The sequence below is a fragment of the Marmota flaviventris genome, chromosome 10 (genome assembly GCF_047511675.1).
Source record: "Marmota flaviventris isolate mMarFla1 chromosome 10, mMarFla1.hap1, whole genome shotgun sequence".
NCBI classification, from domain to species: domain Eukaryota; kingdom Metazoa; phylum Chordata; class Mammalia; order Rodentia; family Sciuridae; genus Marmota; species Marmota flaviventris.
The window spans coordinates 24195241-24219813 of NC_092507.1; the positions used below are offsets into that span (position 1 = coordinate 24195241).

The 24573-nt window shown below is 40.2% G+C and overlaps 2 protein-coding genes across 11 annotated transcripts in view; one reads left to right on the forward strand and one right to left on the reverse strand.

Moving 5' to 3' along the window:
* Yars1 (tyrosyl-tRNA synthetase 1) overlaps positions 1-14527 on the reverse strand; it is a 29318-nt gene extending 14791 nt beyond the window's left edge. The window contains exons 1-5 of one of the 2 annotated variants that reach the window (XM_027937338.3): positions 14316-14527; positions 10793-10939; positions 10467-10642; positions 4460-4589; positions 1212-1292 (exon numbers count right to left, since the gene is read on the reverse strand). In XM_027937338.3, coding sequence (XP_027793139.2) covers positions 1212-1292; positions 4460-4589; positions 10467-10642; positions 10793-10939; positions 14316-14480 — 699 coding nt within the window. In that variant the 5' untranslated portion in view covers positions 14481-14527. The remainder of the gene's footprint in view (positions 1-1211; positions 1293-4459; positions 4590-10466; positions 10643-10792; positions 10940-14315) is intronic. The other variant, XM_027937339.3, reaches the window with a different exon arrangement.
* Positions 14528-14744: 217 nt separating this feature from the next.
* The window catches only part of S100pbp (S100P binding protein), a 49451-nt gene continuing 39622 nt past the window's right edge, over positions 14745-24573 (forward strand). For 8 of the 9 annotated variants that reach the window (XM_071617629.1, XM_071617628.1, XM_071617626.1 and 5 more), the window contains exons 1-3: positions 14754-14821; positions 22200-22316; positions 23032-23885. In XM_071617629.1, coding sequence (XP_071473730.1) covers positions 23034-23885 — 852 coding nt within the window. In that variant the 5' untranslated portion in view covers positions 14754-14821; positions 22200-22316; positions 23032-23033. Of the gene's footprint in view, positions 14822-22199; positions 22317-23031; positions 23886-24573 lie in introns of all 9 variants that reach the window. The other variant, XM_027937333.3, reaches the window with a different exon arrangement.

Consider the following 24573-nt stretch of genomic DNA (forward strand, 5'->3'; position numbering starts at 1 on the left):
AGGTGGCCTATAAATAGGATGATGGAATATAACGGGTTAAGTGAAGGTTCTTGCACTGTTGAGAATTTGTGAAAACATTTAACTTCAACTGTAATAAGTTACAAGGATACATGTTATAATCTATAGGGCAGGGGGAGGCAAAACTTTTTTGTAAATGGCCAGATAATAAGGATTTTCAGCTTTGTGGGCTGTATATGGTCTGTACTGCATATTCTTCAACTTTTAAAAATTGTCCTTTAAAAATGTAAATATCATTCTTAGCTTGTGAATCATACAAAAACAAGCTGTGAATTGAATCTTTGGAGATTACTAAACGGTTCCACTAAAATGTTAACAGAGCAGACAAAATAAGAAATAATTGACTAATCAAAGGATTTAGATTTTAAGCATTTACTCATTTATTAAATATAACTCCAAACCAGTACTTAAATATTGCATAATACTCCACCGTGAGGATTTTTCATCATGTATTTATTTAACCAATCCCTTGTCACTGGAAATGTTTATATCCAAATTTTTGCTTTAAATTGGCAAATGTACTAATTACTCTTATACAAAAACTGCACTTTTTCTCATTTCCTTAGGACAAATTTCTAGAAACAGAATTATTAGGTCAAAGGATAAAAACATTTTAGGGTTGTCAAATCATCTTCCAAGGATTTACATTTCTACTAGCACTGTTTTCTCCATATGCTTTCCAATATGAGGTTTTGAGAAGCTTTCAAAAATACCAACTCCTTTGAAATTGTTCTTTTCAACTTAGTCAAATTTTTTTGCACAAAAAAAGTATCATGGGTTTGTGCTGATTTCCTGCTAAACCCTTTTAAACGTTATCTTGAATAGTTTATACAAGACCCAAGGCAGTGTGGACCAAATGCTCAGGGAAAGAACAGTAGTTCTGACTGGTACCTCTTCCTGGAAACTGAGGCATTAGGAAGGAAACAAATTCAATAGGTCCTGGGCAGCTTTCTGTGGGTAGCAAAAGCACGGGCTTCTAGGAAGACTGGTACTAACCGCCAGCTCGGTTACTAACTGTGTGACACTAAATGGCTTTGGTTTTCTTCTATTGTGTTCTCATCTGCAGAATAAGGAGAATATTATCTACCATATAATATGAGTATGACTGGTGGGAGTGGCACATGGCAATTCAATTAATTTCAATTGTATACTTCTGAGGCTCAAATAAAAAATATAGGAAAAAGGACACTAACCTTTTCTGCAAAGGTGAAAATTTTTCTCTGATCAACACCTCCAAATTGAGCATCTACTTTTAAATACTCTTCGTCCAAAGCCTGGGGAAAGAAAAAAATGAGCATAAACACCTATGGTATTTCTTCCCTATGAGTCTGAGATATCAGAAACTGTAGAATCACTAGGTTTTTCAGAAAGCAGAGCCAGGACAGGGGTTGGGAGTGGAGAACAGCAGTGGGCAAGAGCTGCATCAACAATTGCTAAGCACTTGAGGCAAACATAAGTCCAAGTGGATGTCATGTGATAAAAACGAGAAGAGTAATCTCTGCTCTCAGGATGCTCCTAATCCAGTGGAAAGGGAGGGAAGAAAAGACAAACCACAGCCATGTCAAACGTAATTCATTAAATAAGGCAGCCTGTGACACATGTCAAATAAGTGGCATAAATAGGTCTGGGGCTGGGGTTATGGCTCAGTGGTATGGCGCTTGCCTTGCACGCATGAGGCACTGGGTTCGATTCTCAGCACCACATAAAAATAACTAACATAAAGACATTGTGTCCATCTACAACTAAAAAAATATTTAAATAAATAAATAAATCCAGCCAGAGGCTGGGGCTGTAGCTTAATGGTGGAACACTTGTCTAGCATGTGTGAGGCACCACATAAAAATAAAAAAAAAATAAAGGTATTGTGTTCATCTATAGCAAAAAAAAAAAAAAAAAAAAAAAGTCCAGCCATGTGGTGGTACGTACCTGTAATCCCCAAACTGGAGAGGTGAAAGGATGGTAAACTGGAGTCCAGCCTGGGCAAATTAGCAAGACCCTATCTCAAAATAAAAATAAAAAGAGCTGGGGATGTAGCTGAGGAGTAGAGCATCCCTGGGTTCAAATCCAATACTGCCTCTCCTGGCAAGAAGAGTCCTTGGGCTGGGCATGTAGCTCAGTGGTAGTGTGTGCTTAGCATACAAGAGGCCCTGGCCCTGGTCTCAATCTCCAGAACACACACCAAAAAAAAAAAAAAAAAAAAAAAAAAAAAGTCCTGTAAGAGCTTGAAAAATACTTAAATTAAAGGAATTAAAATACTATTAAAGGAATAGTTGGGCTGGGGCTGTAGCTTAGTGGCAGCGTGCTAGCCTAGCATGCACGAGGTACTGGGTTCAATCCTTGGCACTGCATAAAAATAAATAAATAAAGGCATGCTGTCCATCTACAACTACAATAAATAAATAAGTTAAAAAAAAAAGCGGGGGGGAACAACGACTGTTAAAATATTATAGGCTTGGTGCCAGCTCTGCAAATGCAGAGAAGAATCAGAACCAGACTCCTTTCAAGAAGGCCAATTACCCACTTGGGGAGAGACATGTAAACAACCACTTCAGCTAGCCTAGATGTTCATGTGGGAGCAGTGCCAACACAAAGGAAGGCACCATTACCTCTCTCAAATGGGTGTGGGGAAAGCTTCCTAGAATCAGACGTGGGCTGAGCTTGGCTTTAAAAAACACATAGATGTTTTTTACCATGAAGAGGAAACAGAATGTGCAAGAAGGCATAGGTGTGAAGTTTCAGGGGAAATTGTGAATGATTCAGTCTGCAAATGCACTTCAAGGAATGTGGGAAATAATGAGTGAAGAGGTTAGAAAAGTAGGTAAGGACCTTGAAGTGTCATGCTACTGTGCTTAGTGCTATCTGGCCACTGAATGGTTTCAGGGTGAAGAAAAAAATGACCAGCTCAGTAAAAAGATCACACCAATAGCAAGAATGAACTTAAGAGGGTTTCTTTCTTTTTCTTTTAGTACTAGGGATTAAACCCAGGAGCATTTAACCACTGAGCCATTTCCCCAGCCCATTTTATTTTTTGAGACAGGGTCTTTCTAAGTTGCTGAGGCTGGCTTTGAACTCACGATCCTCCTGCCTCAGCCTCCCAAACTATTGGGATTTCATGTGTGTGTGCCATTACACCCAGCTAATTTAAGTTGTTTTTTTTTTTTTTTTTGGGGGGGGGGTATATTTTTTATTTGTAGGTGGGCACAATGACTTTATTTTCATTTATTTTTATATGGGGCTGAGGCTCAAACCCAGTGCCTCACCTGCACTAGGTGAGCACTCTGCCACTGAGCCACAACCCCAGTCCCTAATTTAAGAGTTTTTAAGAAGCAGAACTAATAAAATTTGGTGCATGACAGGCTGAGGATAGAAAAGAAGAGAGAGTAAAAGAAGGTTGAATAAACAGGGACAGTCTAAAACAGTACTGCCCAATAGAACCTTCAGGATGATGAATACGTTCCATATCTGGGCTGAGATAGTAGCCAATAGCCACATGTGGCTACCAGAATTGTCCAGGATAGTCTATGGCTATCCCTTCTTTCCTCTTTAAGGAATATATACTGAATGTACAGCGTACATCAATGTAACTAAAGAACAAATTTTAACTATTTTTTTTTTTTTTTTGTGACGAGGTCTTACTGTGTTGCCCAGGATACCCTCAACCTCCTGAGCTCAAGTGACCCTCCTATGTCAGCTTCCTGAGTAGCTGGGACTACAGGGGTGCATGCCACCTCACCTGGATAAAACTTTAGTTTAGTTTAATTAACTTAATTTTAATAGCCCCATGTGACTAAGACTAGAGGTTACCATATTAGATAGGACTGATATAGTATGTCTTCAGATTTAATGCTGACAAAGAACTGTATGAGATGACAAGAGAGACTTCATTTTCTTTTCTCAGAGATATAGTTAAGTGTATTTTAATTTTTATCCCACCTTCCTGAGATAAACAGTATCAACTGCTTGCTTGGTGTATTTTTCTATCTTTCTCCTAACTCATAGATATACACACACCCATGAAATGTGATGTAATTGTTTTCTTTATTGAAAAATAGGATCACATCTAAAATTTATTTTCACACATCTCTGAACTTTTTTGCTTTGATTAAGAGATAAAGATGATGTGTGAGATAAGCAATGTCTTACAGGACAGACAGGAAGAGGACTTACTACTGAAGAAGTAAAAGAATGTTCCAGGAAGCCAGTGATGTGGGGAGGGGGACAGACAAGAAGGAAGTCCCAGAAGTTGGTGAAGGAACAGCAAGTTCACTGGTTTACTGATGTTGATAGAAGTTGGTGTTCATCATTAGAAACAGAGCATAAAGTAGCTGGGAGAGGTACAGCACTTGCCTATCATGCATAAATAAGGACATGAGTTCAATACCCAGCTTCAAAAGAAAGAGAGCAGAAAGATCACTGGGGCCACTCTATCTCTCTTAAGTACCTGCAGTCCAGGGTACAACAGACCACTCAGCAAAGGATGCTCCACCTGCTTTACGACCTCAGCTCCAGCTTTCTTGGCATCATGCTGTGTGACCACAGAGGACAGTCTGTACACATCCAATGTGTACTCTCTGAAGAGGAAAAGAGGGGACAATCATAAAATTGAACGTAGGTCTCAGTTTCCCAGGGTATCTCTCTTAATCTTAAGCTATTTGAAGAGAGCTCTACCCGGTAGTTTCTAAATGTAAGAGATTGCCTGCTCATCCAAAACATTACTTTATTGTTACGTTTTTCCTGTCTTCCACTCCCCAGGACCGGAGATTAAACTCAGGGGCACTTGACCTCTGAGCTATATCCCCAGCCCTTCTTATTTAATTTTGAGGCAGGATCTCACTAAATTGCCCAGGCTGGCCTCAAACTTGAGATCCTCCTGTCTTAGCCTCCTGAGTCACTGGGACTTCAGGCTTCTGCCACTACACCAGCTTGTTTTTCCTTTTGGAAAAAACGGCTTTAATTTTTACTTTGCCTCCAGAAAACATTGTTATTATCCATGACGTACTGCTTCTCTGCCATTCCCCTCTACCTTTCTTCTGGAATTCTTTCTCCCATGCCTTTTGAACAATACAAACAACATCCAGTTTAAACAAAGTGATCTAAAGCTGGGCATGGTGGTGCACACCTGAAATCCCAATGGCTTGGGAGGCTGAGGCAGGAGGATCACAAGACTAGTCTCAGCAATTCAGCAAGGCCCTGAGCAACTCAGTGAGACCCTGTCTCTAAATAAAATACAAAATAGGGCTGGGGATGTGGCTCAGTGGTTAAGTGACCCTGGGTTCAATCCCTGGTACAAACAAAACAAAACAAAACACAAACTTAAGCAAAAAGATCTAACAATTACTTCTGAAGCTATTGAGCACCCTTTAGAATCTTTCTCCTCCTCCTCCTTCTTCAGAGTAACCATAATCCTGAACTTGGTGTTTCTTTCTAGTTTTCCGTTTATATCTCTAAACAATGTGTTATAAATATCCTTGTCTGTGTATTCCAGTATACATGTAGAAATTTTATATATATGCCCTAGAATCTCTATCACAGGGAATTTGCATCTTGAACTTCAGTGGGCTAATGCTAAACTATTTCCTAAGTGGTTTTTATCAATTTCAGTTTAATATCATCATTATTTTAAATCTTTGCTAATTGGTGAGTATGGAATGATTTCTTACTTCAGTTTTAATCTACATTTCTTTGAGTAATTTCCAAGGAAGTTATTATTCTTTGCATATGCTTATTGATCATTAACTTCTGAGAAATGCCTACTTAAGTCTTTTTCTACTGGATTGACACATTTTTAAAAATAACTGACTGTAAATTTGAAACATAATACTGGATATTATCTGTTTATATCTTGTCCTAGTTTGTAGCTTAACTTTCTCTCTCTCTCTCTTTTTTTTTGGTGCTTGGTTTTGAACCCAGTGCCTCATGCATGCAAAAAGCACACTCTACCACTGAGCCACACTTCCCAGCCTGTGACTTGACTTTTTGGTACTAAAGCACTTGACCACTGAATCCTTTTTTATTTTGAGATAGGGTTATACTAAGTTGCTGAGTCTGCCCTTCAACCTGTAATCCTCCCAAATTGCTTAGATTACAAGGTATGGGTAACTCTTCCTGGCATTATCGAGTGTCTTAAGTATTCCCATCCTGAGATCATAAGCGCTCTCTCTCTCAAGATGTGAGTACTTATCAGTTGAGATTCTAAGAGACTTTTTTTTTTTGCACTTGAGATTGAACCCAAGAATGCTTAACCACTGAGACCCCTTTTTAAATTTTGAGACAGGGTCTTGCTAAGTTGCGTAGGGCCTCACATACTTGAGGCTGTCCTCAAATTTACAATCCTCCTGCTTCAGCATCCAGAATCACTGGGACTATAGGTGTGTACCACCACATCTGTCTAAGAGGTATTTTTTTTTAAACATTTAACACCTTTGCAATTTAGATTACTTTATAAACAATGGCATGTTATACATTAGTTAATAGTTATTTTGTTCCTGGGTAAGTGTTGCAGGGGACAGATCTCTGGACTCCTGTGGATACCAAAGGCACAGATGCTCAAGTCCCTCTGTGATATAAAATGGCATAGTATTTGCATATAACCTCTGCACATTCACTCATAAAGTTTAAGCCATTTGTAAATTACTTATAATATCTAATACAGTCAGCCCTCCAAATCCATGGGTCTCACATCTGTGTACTTGATCAACTGCAAATCAAATATATTTGGAAAAAAATACTGCTTTTTTATTGAACATGTACTTTTATTTTTCTGTCATCACTCCCTAAACAATATCATATAACAAGTATTTATATGGCATTTCCTTGTATTAGATAGTATAATCAGTTCAGAAATGATTTAAAGTATACAGGAGGATGTGCCTAGGTTACATGTATCTTTTTATATAAAGGATTTAAGCATTTGTAGATTTTGGTATCCAGGGGAAGTTCTACAACCAATTGCCTGCAGACTCTGAGGGATGACTATACAATGCAAATGCTTCAGAAGTAGTTGTCATATTTTATCAGTCAGGCAATAATGACAAGAACAAAAGTCTACTTTGGATCTGAGGTTGGCTGAATTTGTGGACCTGAAGGGATGACTGTATGGTCAATTGAAGTACATTATCTCTTTGTATTCTCACTTTTGCTTGTTCTCTGGAGGCTGAGGCAGGAGGATCATGAGTTCAAAGCCAGCCTTAGCAACAGTGAGGCACCAAGTAACTCAGTGAGATACTATCTCTAAATAAAATACAAAACAGGGCTGGGGATATTGCTCAGTGGTCAAGCTCAATCCCTGGTAGCTGTACCCCCCGCCCCCGCCCAGGTTGTCTGGCATTTTTAGTTGTTTTTGGTAGAAAGGTAGGTCATAGTAACTGGACTACAAGACTGCTAGAAAAGAAAGTCCTTATTTGCATCTTAATCACTCTATGTATTTTTTTTTCTGCCCATGTCTCTGGGATGCATTTTGTGTGAACTTCACAGACTTACTCATTTAAGTCTACAGTTGATCCTGTATATTTCAAGTTCGTTTTTTTCTCTAAAGACTAAAATTGAGGTTTCTAAATTTTTTTAAAATAAATCTTTTTTTATACGTCTATTTTTATTTATTTATTTTATGTAGCGCTGAGGATCGAACCCAGGGCCTCCCACACACTAGGCGAGCGCTCTACCACTGAGCCACAAACCCCAGCCCCTAAATGGTTCTTTTTTATATTTATATATTCATGTTTCATTCCTGCATCTGTCTTATAATTTTCTTTTCTTTTTAAGTAGATACTATTTCTTGATATGTTAGAGCTTGTCATTTTGGTAATATTAGGACATAACACATAAATGGTGGGCAGCTTGGTTTAATTCTTGGTATGTCAAGTCTCCATAGGTCTGAAACTTGATGGAAATCCCTAAAGACCCAGATGAGTTGCTAGTGATGCTCTTATTCCAGGTTTTACCTTCCTTAAAGGGTAGGTTTGGGAATGGAAAAAGGGGAAAAGCCCTACTCTATTCTCTGGTTCACACAGTAAGCTTGGTTTGCCCTCACTGCTGGGCTTATAAACAATGCTGGTTTGTGAAATGGAACACAGGCAGACCTGTAACTTCAATCCAACTCACCAATTTACATTTCAGTTTTGTTTCTCTTCCCATGGAAATGTTTAGTTGGTTTTTGAACTGGGCTATGTCCTTTCATCTATCACTGCTGCGCTTGGAACAGAAGTGTATCAAAGTGTGTACTACAAAGCCATCTTTCTTTAAAGTCACTTTTGTACATAAAAAAAGATCAAGTGACTTGAAACAAGATAGCTTATTTATTTATCCTACCTTCCCATACCCAAATTTTATTAAGTCTTAGGAGAATAAAAACCTTGGCTGTGTTATTCATGGTTATAACTCCAGGGTCTAGAATAGAGTTTAGCATATGGTATGAACTTAATACATATTTCTATGATTTGTTCCCTTATCTTCTTCAGGTTTCTGCCTAATATTTTCAGAATGGTTTCTCCTAGCTGTTCTACTTAAAAAGAAAGTAACTCCTACTGTCCACGAATTACCCACCTGTTGCCTGCTTTTAGCACCTATCACCATCTACACAAACACACACAATTTATATACATATATACACATATATAAACACACTTGATCTCTTGCTCTCTCTGTGTGTGTGTATATTTCAGTGGTAAGTCCCAAGTTCAATCTCCAGTACTACAAACAACAAAACAAGAATTAAATCTGAGGCAACCTACAGAGACTAGAGGATTAAAGATCTGTTTATATGCAGGTGTTTATTCTTTTTTCAAAACTCTAAATGTCCAACAGTGGAAAATAATAAAGAAAATTATATATTAGAAGAAGTAAAATGATAATTTACAAGTAAATTACAAGTAAGCAAGAAATGGTAAATTAAAAAATGATAAATTACAAGTAAGCAAAAGATCTGGGTTCACATCCTAACTCATTTACTTATTATGTGTGTAAACTTGGGAAAGTTAAATCTGAATCTATTTCACTGATAATAGTAATAGTATGCTTACCTTAAAAGGTTGTTTTGAGAGTTTCAATGCAAATATGCCTAGCAGAGTGACCTATGCTATGTAGACTATAAAGACATTTTAGAGGTCTTAGACATTTTAAATTATGGGGTGGAGACGTAGCTCAGTGGTAGAGTGCTTGCCTAGCATGTGTGAGACCCTCACTCAGTTCAATCCCCAGAAAACAAACAAAAAACATACAAAATTATATCTACGCTAATATCACAAATATAATTAAAAAAATATTTTAGCTGTAGATGGACACAATATCTTTATTTATTTTTTTATGTGGTGGTAAGAATTGAACCCAGTACCTTACACATGCTAGGCAAGCGCTCTATCACTGAGCCACAACCCTAGCCCAAATATGAATATAACTGACAAACAAGCAATAAGAATGGTTGGGGAGGTGAGAAATGTGTGCAATCTCTTTCACATTGCTTTTTATCATTATTTGCTGAGGCTGGATGAGAAAGGGAGGATGATCACTTACTATCCCTCTCCCACATGCTGTAAGTTCTGCAACTTTGTTATGTTACATTTGTATCTCCAGCAAGGAGAACAGTACCCAGGTATTTACTGGTTTGTTGGTTCATTCTTTCTTTCTTTCTCTTATTTATTTGTTTTATTGCGGGGAGGGCTGAACCCAGGTTATTTATTTATTCATTCGTTTATTTATTTTACAGGGGGATTGAACACAAGGGTGCTTTACCAATGGGCTACATCCCTAGCTCACCATCACCTACTTTTTAAATATTTTGAGATAGGGTCTCACTATGTTGCTGAGGCTGGCCTGGAATTTGCAATCCTCCTGCCTTAGCCCTTCTTGAGTTGCTGGGACCACAGGCGTGTACCACGGCACCCTTTAGTTGCTTTTTTTTTTTTTTGAGGGTACCGGGGATTGAACTCAGGGCACTCAACCCCTGAGCCACATGCCCAGCCTTATTTTGTAGCTTATTTAGAGACAGGATCTCACTGAGTTGCTTAGCGCCCTGATGTTGCTGAGGCTGGCTTTGAATTCAAGATCCCCCTGTCTCAGCCTCCCAAGCCGCTAGGATCACAGGCATGCACGGCTAGTTGGCTCATTTTTGATGGATGAATTAAGAGGACAAAGAACACACATTTTTTTTTTTGTTTGTTTTTTAAAGAGAGAGAGAGAATTTTTTAATATTTATTTTTCAGTTTTCGGCAGACACAACATCTTTATTTTATTTTTATGTGGTGCTGAGGATCAAACCCAGCGCCTCGCGCATGCCAGGTGAGCGCGTTACCGCTTGAGCCACATCCCCAGCCCGACATTTTTTTTTTTAATGGTTCTTAACAGGTACTGCCATATAGCTTCTAATCCAAACTTACAGAATGCCTAGACTCCACAGGTCTGTAATTAGCTAGAAGCACCAGAGCCAGGAGGAGCATGAGTAATTAAGCACTTACTTGCTGAGTTGGTAATCAGTGCCTTTGACAAACTTGAGCTTCTCCAAGGGCACGCCAATGCTCTCCAGCATTGCCTTGATCACATTCTCATAGTAACCAGTTCGGAGTTCTAGAAGTTCCCATGGGGCTTTCATGTTATCCAGGTATGCGTGAAGGTCCGCAAACAGAATTGTTACCTAGCCATAAGGCATAAGGATCACCAAAATGTGATTTTTGTCCATTATCTCCAAACCATCTCCTCCCCCACCTTCCCCTCCCTCACCCTTGTTAATCTCTTTTTATCATTCCCTGAAGGAAACTACTTAGCTGATACCATGGATTCTTACCTCACATCCTGCCTTTAAGAAGTCAGCAATCTTCGACATGGGCACAAAATAAGCTACATGTGGCTTGCCTGTCGTTGCTGTTCCCCAATAAACTTTAAGTTCTCGCTCCTTCAGTATCTCCTTCAGCTTCTCTTCCCCCAGAACCTCCTGTTGTGGAAGCAAGAAAGAACTGATTTAATGCTGGTGCTCGGCCTTGCTCATCGTTTTCTGAGACAAGGAAAGCAAAGACATATGTCCCGGGAGGCCCAGCTGAGAGCCACCCTAAGCAGGTACTGTTATTAGTGGCTCTCCCATGAAATAACATTGATATGAGGGGGTGGGAGCATGTCTCTACATCTCCCCCTCCAGCTACTTCTAACTCACTCTCCTTCCTTTCATAGCCAACTTCTTAAAGTCGTTCTCTCTTTTGGTCTCCCTTTCTTCATCTCCCATTCCTGTGCAAGTTTCATACTGTATTACACATACTCTTGCAAAGATCACAGAGGACCTCCAGGTCTCTTTTTATTTTTTAAAACATTTACTTTTTAATTGTAGGTGGACACAATACCTTTATTTTTTTTATTTTAATGTGGTGGGAGGATCGAACCCAGTGCTTCAGCATGCTAGGCAAACGCTCCACCTCTGAGCCACACCCTAGCCCCCTCCAGGTCTCTTAACTTCAATGAATACTTTTCAGTCTCCACTCCCTCCCTGCAACACTTTATACTTTTGACTTCCTTATTTTATTTTCTTAGTTTCCATCTTTTCTGGATGATCCTCTTCTTCCTAATCATTAAATATTAACAATCCTTGAGGCTCTAGTCTTTTCTTTCTTACTCTACATTCCCCCTAGTTTATCCCCTTTAGTTGTTTCAGTTACTACTCTTGAGCTAACAACTACCAAACCTCCCAAGTAGTTAAGACTACAGTTGCCTGCCACTATGCTTAGCTTTGTTTAAAACCTTGATTTTCTTTTGCCCTAAACAATACTGGTAAAATCATAATACGCCAGTACGCCCCAGATTAAAGAGTTTTCAGTGTTTCTCAAGGGAAGTTTGGGGGACTGTCAGAAACCATGACAGACAGCTGGGTGTGGTGGCCTGTAATTGCTTGTAATCCCAGTGACTTGGGAGGCTGAGGCAGGAGTACTGCAAGTTTCAGGACAGCTTCTGCAATTCATCAAGACCCTGTCCCACAATGAGAAATAAAAAGGGCTGGGGATGTAGCCAGTGGTAAAGCACCACTGGGCTTAATCCCCAGTATGGGGGCAGGGGAGAAACACTGTAAGAGACAAAAACTGTTTTGCTAGTTTAAATTATCTATTACTAGGAACTGTTAAAATCCTGTGCTCCAAGCTGTCTGTTGGCAGTTGATCCTGCATCCTCCGGAGCTCCTGACTATCTAGACACTTGGAGGATTCTCATCACCCAAGGAAAGGTTTCAATTGGCCTGTATAACCTGAGAGAGTCAATTCCATAGGCTTTGTGTATCTTATGTCCCTAACAAGCACTCTTTTATGAAGAGAGGTTAAGAAACATAGGATTTGGCAAGGGGAAGCATGCAAAAATCTTGAGTCAAGTTCAAGTTGTGCACAAAACAATCCAAATGCCTATCAACTGATGAATGGCTAAACACAATCTGGTATGTCCATACAGTGTAAATTCAGTAATAAAAGGAGTGAAGTTCTGATAGATATAACAACTTGGACAAACCTATGCTAAATGAAAGAAGCACAAATTTCAGTTAAATTTCCAGAATATACAAATACATAGGAACAGAAAGTAGATCAGTGTTTCCTTTAGAGCTGGAGGGAGGGATGATAGTGGTGATTGCTATTGGTACAAGTTTTTTAAAAAATAGTTTTTAGTTGTCAATGGACCTTTATTTATTTATATGTGGTCCTGAGAATCAAACCCAGTGCCTCACACATGCTAGACAAGCACACTACCACTGAGCCACCACCCCAGCTCCCAATGGTACAAGTTTTCATATTCCCTAGTGGGAATATGAAAATGTTCTGCAATTAGATACTGGTCATGGTACACAACAAAAATGCACTGTAAAGGGGCAACTTTTATAGTATTTGAATTGTATCACAAAAAGGATTAAAAAGAAAAAACAACAAGCTATGATATACCACTGCACTTAGTGCCCAGGATTTTTTTTTTTTTTAATGGTGCTGGGGATTGAACCCTATGTACAAGGCAAGCACTCTACTACTGAGCTACAGCCTCATCCCAAAGCCCAGTTTTAAATTGGGCTTGCAGAATAAAGCTTACAAGACCCTCAAGAATTGGTACCTGCCTACTTCTCCTAAATAAATAAACATAAAATGTATATCAGATAGTGATAAGTGCTATCTAGGAATAATAACTGAAAATCTGCAGATAGGGGAGACAGTTCTGGTGGCAAGGAAATTATTATTTCAATTAAGTGCTCAAAAAAGGCCTTCCTAGCTAGGGCAGGTGGCCCAGGCACTCCAGATGCTGAGGCAGGATGATCACAAGTTCAAGACCAGCCTGGGCAATTTAGCAAGACCCTGTCTCAAAGTAAAATTTAAAAAGGGTTAGGGGTGCAACTCAGTGGTAATTCACTTGCCTGACAAGCCCAAGGCCTTGGGTTCAATTCCAAATACCCTGCCCCGCAAAAAGAAAGGCTTTTCTAATAAGGTGACAATTGTCAGAGGCCTGAAGGAAGGCAAGAAAATGAATAATATAAATATTAAGTGTTCTGAGCAGCACTTTGTTCACTTCAGCCAAATTAGTTTTCTCTCTGAACCACAAGGTTCTTTCTCTCCTCTGGATCTTTTTTTTTTTTTAACATTTTTTAAAATATTTATTTTTTAGTTGCAGTTGGACACAATACCTTTGTTTTATTAACTTATTTTTATATGGTGCTGAGGATTGAACCCTGGACCTCACATGTGCTAGGAGAGCGCTCTACGGCTGAGCCCCAGCCCCAGCCCCTCTTTCGGATCTTGACAATACTCTTCCATCTGAAATGCTTTTCTCCCCATTTTTCCATTCTTTTTCTGTTTAAGTCCTATCCCTACAGTTCCTGGTGAAAGTAGGAACATTTGTGGAATTAAGGAGTGATCCACTCCTTCAGGGGGCAGTTTAAAGGTCACTTTCTCGTGGAAGCCTTCCCTTTTCTTGGTGTAATAACCCAGTGCTTTCAGTACTCCAAACTGCAATGGTTTAGGTTATGGGTCATTAAGGTCCGATCTCTCCAGGCCAGCTCTGGAGGGCAGTGCCCTAACATATCCCTGGCTCGTAGCACCACGCCTGGCACATAATAGCGTGGGTGCGATGGGAATCTGGGATTCAAAGCCCAGCTCCAACACCCAAGAGATGAGTCCACGGCGATTTCAGTGGCACCCAGAGAATGGCTGCTTGACTGCCGGACCGGTCATTAGCGAGGGCTGTAGCTACTCAGGGTTGCCGCGGTGCGGAGATTCCCTGCCCCACACAGTTACTAGCCTACCCTACAGTGGGGCTCAGGTTCACTGGACCCAGGACTGCGCATTCCAACCCCGAGGCCTGACCTGCAGGTTCCGGGTGATCAGATGCAGCTTTTCTTCAGGACTTGGAGCGTCCCCCATGGCTCCGTCACCCCTGCTTCCTGCGCTCGGCAGGCACCCGCGTCTTTTCCTTCGTCGCTTCCGCGGCCGCGTGCCGGGAACTGTCACGAGAGTCCCGCCAGGTTGCATCAGCTGAGCTCGTCGCTCGGCTTTCTCTGCCTGGCCCCTTCTCCGCCGGGCCTTATCCGGGAGAGTCTAGAGCAAAGGAGAGTCGAGTGAGTCGATGAAACGGGAAGGGGCGGAGCCTGCAGGGAGGGTAGGAGGTGCGGAGGGCGGGATTGCGGCGTTTGCGCGGGGCGCAACCCTCTCAGAGGCGGGGCGGTTTCTTGCCAATCACTGCTTATTTGCCCTCCCCCTGGCGTTGGCCAGGCAGCCTCGGGGTGGGGGAGGTCGGGGAGGGGGCGATAAAATGGCGCAGGGGGCGGAGTGAGGCGCAGTCGTTCGCCCAGGCTTTGGCCCGGCTTCCGGAGGTGAAGAGCGGGAGGGACGAAGGGTCGGCCGTTCGTCGGCTGGGCGGGGGTTGGGGGCGCCTGTTGCTTCTCCAGGGGGTCGCGCACACTGCCCGCCCCCTTGAAGAACAGGGAGGCCCTCGCTCTGCTGGGAGAAGGGCTAGTTCTCGCTCCTGAGGTGGTGGCGGGAGAATATCCCTGCCCCCCACCTCCACGTTGGTGGGCGAGCGACGCCCCTCACCCTGCTGAGGAAAAGGGAGGCTTTCTGGTCAGCTGAGAGGCATGAGCGATGTCCGCTGTCCCTGCCCGGTGGGGGAGGGGGCAGTGGCGTGGAGGTGGGTGGGGGATGCCTCTGCCCCTTGCCCGCCCGGCGGGAGGGTGTTACTCGGGAGATAGAGGATCGCGGACTTTCGGAGGCGCGGGGCGGGTGCGGGAGGAAGAGGATTACCCACCCCTCCGGGAAAGGGGACTGAGGTCAGCCGAGGTGTGGCTATGGGCGGCGGTCCCTAGGGAGAGAGGGTGCACCGCCCCGGCCTGCGGAGGGGCTGATTTTGCCCCTGCTGGGGGAGGGGCGGGGAGAAAGCCCGCGTTTCTCCCTCCTTCCACGGGGAGGCGGGAATTCTTCGACTCCTCTGGGGAGGGGAGAGGGAAGCGTAAAAGCCCAGCCGGTAGCGCGGCGCCGCCTCGCGGCCGATGAGATTTCTGGAGAGCCGGGGGCGGCAGGGGAGGCCAGGCTGTATCCTCGGAAAGGAAGACTTGTGCGATTCTTCCTCCTGGTCTTCAATGAATAGGTAGAGGGAAAGCAGTTGGCATTGTAGAGTGAGCTCTGGAGAGGACCAAGAAATCACTGAGTTGCCTGCTAGCTTCCCTAACCTGATCTGAATTGTTTTTGGGTATTTGTTAGGGGCTCCAAACTTTAGCACACCTGTTTAAAAATTGTTTTAAGAAACAGTTTTCTTCTTAAATAGAAATCCGTTGCTACAGTTAGTAGTCCGTGCTTTCTATGCCCATTTTGGAGGAGTCTTGGCATCCTGATGTAGTGAAATGTTACCTGAAGCAGAAGTTTCCAGCCCTGGGTGGTTTGTCCATTCTACAGTGTTTCTAGTTATCTCAAAGGGAATTGCAGAATTCTTACAGATAATTTCAGTTCTCTTTGATTTTTTAAAAAAAATATTGGGCTCGTTTTATGAGTGATAACAAAGCCTTTTGTGCTTTGTGTTTCACGTGTATTGCATTTAGTACAGGTTGCAAATCAAAGGCTAATTAATGGGAAGTCCTCTTCTTTGGAAATAATTCTTAGTTTTGGCCCTGCCTGTCAGACACAGTTTGGTAATGGTTTTGGTTTTAGAGCCTTGAAAGAGGATGTGGGGTTGCATCTGGTTGCAGTTTTAGTGGCCTGAAGAAGGCTTTGTGCTCGAAGGCAATAGGTTTTCTGAGGTAAGGTAAAAATAGATAGGGAACCAGTTTCTGAGGTTGCTACCAGGAGGTTACAGAACAGAGAGAGGGGGTGGTACACTGAAGTGTGAAGAAGGGGGTGGACAGGTGAGAGAGATGTGGAAGGACAGAATAGGGTCATACAGGGATGGGGAACAGAATTAAAAGATAGATTTGTGAAATGGGAAAAATATTCTTTACTTTAAAAATAAAGGAGCCCCTATATTTTAAGTGGAGGTTACCAGGAAGGTAGTAAGAAAGGTGGTAGAATGGCAGGCAGAAGTATAAAGCTGTCTTGTGGAACTTCACCTTAAGAGCTTCAGTTTTATCTGAGGGTTTCCTCCCTTGCAGATTCATTGAAGTCAACTTTCATTGGCATGAGGTGTTTAGATTTTAAAGTGCTTTTGTAAACATCCCTTCAGTTGATCTTCAAGGATGAAGTTGATCCTTGTTAACAGTGAATATCCCTTTTTTTCAAGTGTTCATCTATATTTAGGTTCAGAGATATTGAGAGTTGCTGAAGTCTCTGAATATTTAGTCCATACCCCTATATGATGTATTTCTTTCTTTTTTTTTTTAGATTAATTTTTCATCTTTTTTTTTTTAAAGAGAGAGAGAGAGAATTTTTTTTTATGTTTATTTTTTAGTTTTCGGTGGACACAACATCTTTGTTTGTATGTGGTGCTGAGGATCGAACCCGGGCCGCACGCATGCCAGGCGAGCGGGCTACCGCTTGAGCCACATCCCCAGCCCTATATGATGTATTTCAGTGACCATTAATTTGCAGAAATTGCCTTACATTTCAGATCTCCATTCTGTCTGGTCTTTAGTGGTAATATGGTTTGAATGCTGGGTTAATAGAGAATACTGATAATTTCTAAATCAGCAGAGTCTAGGGGACTTATCCCCAGGCCTTTTCATTATCAATGTAGTACTCTTTTTTCTTACCATTCCTATGCTTTTCTTTAATCTTTTCAAGGGAGATGGTGGTGGGATGAAATGATAACCACCATTTATTTCTCTCTTAGATTGTGCCTGTAGTGTGCTAAGTGCTTTATGTTTGCATCTCATCTAATTCTTGCAATAATCCTTTGAGGTGGGTTTTATACTGTGAAATATTTATTTGTTTATTTTTGTGGTAATGGGGATCAAATCTAGGACCTCTTTTACTAAGCAAATGCTCTACCACTGAGCTATATCCCCAGCCCTTTTTAGAATTTTATTTGTCTGAGAGTTTTGCAAAGTTACCTAGGCTCCCCTTGAATTTGTGATCCTCCTGGATAGCTGGAATGACAGGCTTGCCCCATCATGCCGAGCCACTGAGCCCTATCCCCAGCCCTTTTTTATATTTTTTAAAAAGCTTTTAATTAAATACTTTAAGCATATAAAAACAGGAAGTAACATAATAATGAATACCATTATGCTCACCATCCAGCTTTATCTTATATTGCTATATTTGTTTCAGGTCTTTCCGTTTGGGGGAAGGAGGTACTATGGACTTAACTCGGGGCATTTGACCACTATGTCACATGCACAGTCCTTTTTTGTATTTTATTTAGAGACAGGGTCTCATTGAGTTGCTTAGCACCTCACTTTTGCTGAGGCTGGCGTTGAATTTAAAATCCTCCTGCCTCAGTCTCCTTAGCCACTGGGATTACAGGTGTGTGTGGGCCGGGCTCTTATTATTGTTTTTTGATGCTAGGGATCAAGCCTAGGCCTGTCTGTTAAGCAAGCACTTTACCACTGAGCCACATCCTCAGCCCTTGTTACTGTTTTTTTTTTTTTCCCCCCCTTTGTTGTACTGGAGATTGAACCCATAGAAACTCTACCACCAAACTACATCTCCAGCCGTTTTTAATTTTTAATTTGAGACAGGGTCTTGCCAGGTTGCCCAAGTTGGCTTTGAACTTGCAATCCTCCTGCCTTATCCTCGCTAGTAGTTGGGACTATAGGTATATGTCACTGTGCCTGGCTTTTTAATTCTCTTTTTAAAAGCAAAGCATTAGTGATAGAACTGAAGCTGTTCATCTCACCTTGCCTTTCCTCCTCCTTCCCCACCACCAGAGATAAACACTATGCTGAATTTGGTGTTTCTTATTTCCATCCATATTTTTATAATTTTTTGATATGTGTATGCATTCATGCACATGTAGTATTGTTTCTTTAGCAAATAAATTGAAGGGAGAAAAAGAAGGGGAATCTATAAATTAAAATTCTCGGTCAGTTGCATTGTGTAGACCTTATTTGGATGCTGATGTTTGTTTTGTATCAGAGATTGAACTCAGGGGAGCTTAGCCACTGAGCCCTATCCCCAGCCCTTTTTTTATATTTTAGAGATAGGGCCTCACTAAGTTGCTGAGGCTGGCTTTGAACTTGAGATCCTCCTACCTCCAGAGCTGCTGGAATTATTTGGCATGTGCTACCGTGCCCAGCTTCCTCCCACCCCCCACCAATCTTAGAAAAATATGACGAGGATAATTGGAAATTTGAACCAGATATTTTATAAGGACTTCTTGTTTATAGATGAAATGATGTGATGCCTGGGATTTAATTCATAGTAATCTGGTAAAGGGGGAAGTAGATAGGACATGATTACCTTTTGGTTAATAACTACTGGGACTGTGATGGATATGTGGGAGTTCAGTATGTTACTTGTATATATGTTTTAAATTTTCAGTAATAATAATAATTTTGGTAAATTAACAAATAAAGTTTTGAAGAGAATGATTTGTGCAAGTTAAAAATTATCTCTCATGGTTGGTGCACACCTATAATCCCAGCTGCTCTGGAGGCTGAGGCAGGAGGATTGCAACTTTGAGGCCAGACTCAAACTTACAGAGACCCTGTCTCAAAAACAAAAAGGGATGGGCACTACTATGGAAGTAACTACTAAAAACTTAAAACATTTTTTAAAAAGGTGGGGTGAGGATAAGGATGTAGCTCAGTGGCAGAGCACCCCAGTGTTCAATCCTTAGTACCACAAAGAAGAAAAAAAAATCTCTTCATGTGTATATATGGCATTGTTTTGCTGTTTGTAACATTCTGTGAAAAGTTCTGAAGAGCCAGCTCTGTGCCTTTGGATGTTGTGTGACATAGGAACTGATAATTACAGTAAACGATACTGGTCCTTGTACTTGGCAGTGATGTTTGGCAGTGTCTTGTTCTTCCATTTCATCTGATAAGGCATCTTATTTTTTATAGAAAGCCAAAAGCCCTCTTCAGTTTTCACATATTCCATAGTTTTTATTAGAGAGTTTACTGAATTTAGCTATGCGTGGTGGCGTATACCTGTAATCTCAATGGCTCGGGAGACTGAGGCAGGAGGATAAAAAGTCTACTGAATTTAGAAGATCTGAGTTTGGATTCTAGCTCTGCTATTTGCTGATAGATCCTTGGCAAGTCTTATCACGAAGTGGTAGAAAAAAACATTGCCTGTGGAATTAGACCTTAGTTAGATCCGTGTTCTAGCTTTATTGACAATGCATAGTTGGTTAAATTACTTAATGCCTCTGAACTTTTATTTCCAAGAGTGAAAATCTATGGAACACTCCACTTGGCCAAGCAAGCACTTGGAGTAGACTTTTTGGAGGGGTTGAGATGAGTGGCTCAGAAAGGGCTTCTAAGAAATGTAGCTACTTAACCCCAGTAATATTTGTGCTTGACAATCACAAAGTTTTTTGTTTTGTTTTATTACTTAAGAGTTGTTTATTAAAACTTGTTCCTTTACTCTCCCATACATTCAGGAAACTTGTTTTGAAATTACTTAATAGCTGGGTGCAGTGGCACATGCCTATAATCCCAGCAATTGGGAGGCTGAAGCTGGAGGATGGCAAGTTGGGCTAGCCTCAGTAATTTGGGCTAGCCTCAGCAATTTGGTGAGACCCTCAGCAATTTAGACCATACCTCAAAAAATAAATAAATAAAATGAAAAGGATTCGGGATGTAGCTCATTGGTAAAGTGCTCCTGAGTTCGATCCACAGTGCCAAAACAAAACAAAGAAACCTCTTAATGCAATGCTCTTATGTTCTGATTGTTTCTTTTACAATATGTTTCTTTGTATTACAGTTAAAAAGTTTATTCAATTTTTCAATTTAGAAAGTTAATTTTGGGGGCTGGGGCTCAGCAGTAGCGTACTCACCTGGCATGTGTGAGGCACTGGGTTCAATTCTCAGCACCACATATAAATAAATAAATAAAATAAAGATCTATCAACAATTAAAAATTTAAAAAAAGAAAGTTAATTTTCAACAAAACTTAACACTGAACAAGGACAAATAAATTATAGATTCCTTGGTTATTGTAGTGTATATTATGCTTTTTGTTGCTAATCAAGAAGTTTCTTTAAAATTTTTCTAAAAATAAACTTTTCATAGTGCTGCCTAAATAAATTACTTTATAAAATAAGTTACTAGATGTCTAATCCAGTGAACTTCTATTCCCCTTTCCTTATTGTGTGTTAGCATCTGCATATCAGAGGGCATATTTGGCCTTTGGTTTTTTGGGGATTAGTGCCTGGAACTCTTGTCACAATAATTTTTGGGTTTTGTTTTTGCTTTTGTTTTGGTGCTAGGGATTGAGCCCAGGACCTAGTAAATGTGAGCTCTACCATTGAGCTACGCCCCACCTATCCACAAATGCTGCGATATTGGTAAAATAAAAAATATAAGTGGCTCTAAGTTTAAATACATGAGAAAATTTGTTTTCTTTAATCTTTCCCTTTTTCTACCTCTTTCTAGTACTTTATTGTTCATACCATTTTGTAGTCTGATAATGTTGCTTAATTTTCAGTGCTGTCTCTGTAGCATAGATTATATAAATTCCTGGAGGGTGGGGACCATAACTTTATTTCTTGGAAATCACATAAAGATATACCATGTAACTCAGTGCTATGTGATGACTGAAGCTCAGACAATGTTTTCTGAAACAATGTATGAACTGAAGCTAAAACTCAAGGTGTGGTTATGGAGGGTAGTGGAATAGAGGAAACTTTATAGTTAAAAAGCTATAAGGGCCAGCCTGGTGGTGCACACCTGTAATCCCAGTGGCTCGAGAGGCTGAGGCAGAAGGATCCTGATTTCAAAGCCAGTCTCAGCAAAAGCAAGGTGCTAAGCAATTCAATGAGACCCTGTCTCTAAATATTAAACTACAAAATAGGGCTGGGGATATGGCTCAGTGGGTGAGTGCCCTGAGTGCAACCCCCAGTACTGCCCCCCCCCCAAAAAAAAAAAAAAAAAAAGCTACAAGGAATTTCTAATTATTGAGTTCAGTGTTAAGCATTTCTTCTTAAAATACTAGCGTTTTAGTCACCTTTCCAACCTGGACAATTACAGATTAAGTCTATCGTGAGCTGTTTGTAAACTAGGTTTTAATTATACAAATACATATTCAAGTAGAATTGTAAAAATGATACAGACAGAAGACTTCCCTTAACTTACCTCTGTCTCTCTGCAGGTTATGATGGTCATTGATTTTGTGTTTGCAGATCTTTTCCTTGTATTTTATATATAATGAAAATTAGTTTATTAGTTTTTTGGGGGATGTGATTATATTAGAGTTTGGTGGACTCTTAGACATTGCCTCATACCCCTTTCTCCATCCCTTCCCATTTTATAATCAAAATGGTTAAGTGGCTAATTGGTTGGATCTCGTTAATGACAGGACCAGTACTATAATCCAGGTCTTTGGATTCCCAAGCCAGTATTCATCCTGCTAAAGCAAATCATAGTCTTAAGAAAGTGCAAATTGTTGGGAGGAACAAAACTAGTTCTTAGTTGCATAATTTTTTCCTCTAAAGGTTTTTCTTTGATGTTCTTGACTCAAAAAAAAAAATTCAACTTTGTGGTATTTAAAAAAATCAAGATCAAAATTAATAGATGGAACACCTTGAAGCATAATACAGTTGACTTCGTAATTAGTAGAGTTGAAAGTGATGAGAAGATCCTTTAATTTTCTTTGTGCCTGCAGGAAGGTGGGAGTCAATCATTTTGACAAGTCTCCTGAAAGGAACAGCTAGCAGGAGCTGAAACCTTTTTCCATTTGGTCTCGTGGCAAAGGCAGAGATTGCTCCAGCAGCTCCACACAGTATGGAAGACAGTTATTTATCTAATTATGTCCCCCCCTTTTTTTTTTAATTTTAAGAGTAATACTTTTTTCAAAAGTATAAATTGAATGTTCAAACATCTTACTATATATATATATATATATATATATATATATATGTATGTATTGTTTGTATCTTATAGATATCTTTTCATGATAATACATAATGGTTTACTTCGTGTGTCTTTAAATAGTTGGGAAAATATTCTAGTGTGAATGCCCATGGTTTTACTGAATGTTTCTGTTGATGGACATTAAAGTTACCTCCAAACTTGGCTACTTTGAAAAACACTACTTTGAACAGCCTTGTATATGTTTTCATGTGCATTTGTAATAGGTGCTTCTGTAAAATAAATGTCCAGAAGTGAAATTGCTCGGTCAAATGGTATTACCAAATTACTGTTCACAAATTATTGTGCTAATTTATACTCTTAGTGATAGTGTGTGAGTGCTTGTTTCTTCACATCTTCATCAATCCAGAGTATCCTGTTCTTTATTTTTACCATTTGATAAGAAAAAATATTCTAATATGTATTTCCACAATTCTGGTAAGGTTACATATCTTAAAATTAGTTATCTTGTTATAAGTCTCAGTGCAAAGAAATTGAAATATTAGGATGCCACTCTGATGTATAGTGGGTTAAAGTTGGTTTGAAGAATTTTCTATTCCTTAGTGAAACTTACTTTTATTTTTCAGATATGACGTGCTCACTAGTACCTTCAGAACAGTCTTCTGGTACCTCTTTCTTGCCTAAAGACACTGCCCCATTTTCTTGGGGTTCCTTGGATGAGGATGAATTGGATGATTCCTTGCTGGAGCTGTCTGATGGAGAAGAAGATGATGACAATTTCAATTACACCGAGGAAGAGATTGACGAGCTTTTGAAGGATGATGACCCATCAGATGAGCACTTTTCTTTGGAAGAAAGGTTGTGTAAAGATGATGGCGGGCATGTTGAAAACGGAGAGAAAGGGAGTCAAGTTCTACTTGAAACTCCCCAAGAAAAAAATTCATTGTACAACTTGAGACCAGTAGCTGAGACTCCTGGCCTCTTCAAACTACCTCAGCTAAGTACATCAGTTGGTCATGGACCAATTCCTACTAAACCGTTAAACAGACGATTTGTACTAGAAAAGAATCTTATAAAAGTAACTGTTGTTGCACCATTTAATCCATCAGTTTGTGATCCTGTGCTTGATAAGGACAAGATTGATTCATCCAAAGATACTGAAAAACCCTCTTCCCTTGAGGAAGGGATGAGAGAAGATGGTCTTAGCCCTAATGAGAGTGAACTTTGCACTGAATCTGAAGAGATCAGCCCCAATAACTCTGCTTGGGATGGGTCCCTGTTCTCTTCTCCTTTGAACAATAACTTTCAACAAACTGTCTCTGATAAAAATACACCTGACAGTAAGAAATCTACACCTGTGTTCTCTCAGATCTCAGAGCATTCAGAGACTCCAAATATGGGGTCCTCCTGGAAAAATGGTGGCTCACATAAATCAAGTTGTGAAATGAGGTTTCCTGTTGTTTCCAGTTCATCAAACAGAGTAAGTACATTTTTTTTCAAGGTAAAAAAAAATTATTTTCATTCAGAAGCTGTACAGAAGAGCTCCCTTATATCCCTGTCTACATACATGTACAGCCTCCCCTATAATAGACATTATATACCACAGTGGTGCATTTGTTATAGTCTAGCCCAGCTTTGAGTTTAGACAAATGGGGATTTAAATCCTGACTAGCCCTGTGACTCTGGGCTAGTTTCCCTATTTTTTTTTTTCTTTCTTTTTTTCCTTTTGTTTTTATTTATTTTTTGGTGCTGGAGTGAAATCCAGGGCCTTGTGCTTATGCTATACCACTAACCCCTCCCCCACCTTTATCTGTAAATTTGAGTAAATAATATTTCTTTTTCTGGTACCAGGGATTGAACTCAGGAACGCTTAACCACTGAGCCACATCCCTGGCCTTTTAATTTTTTTTATTTTGAGACAGGGTCTTCCTAAGTTGCTTAGGACCTTGCTAAACTGCTGAGACTGTCTTTGAACTTGTAATCCTCCTGCCTCAGCCTCTGGAGCCACTAGAATTACAGGAGTGCACCACCGTGCCTGCACAAATAATATTTTTTAGGTAGAGAGAGGATTAGTGAAATGATGTATTTATAGTACCTAGTACATCATATCAAATTACTAATTATTATTGCTAAGACGATGATTATTTTATTATTATTTCTCCTTTCTT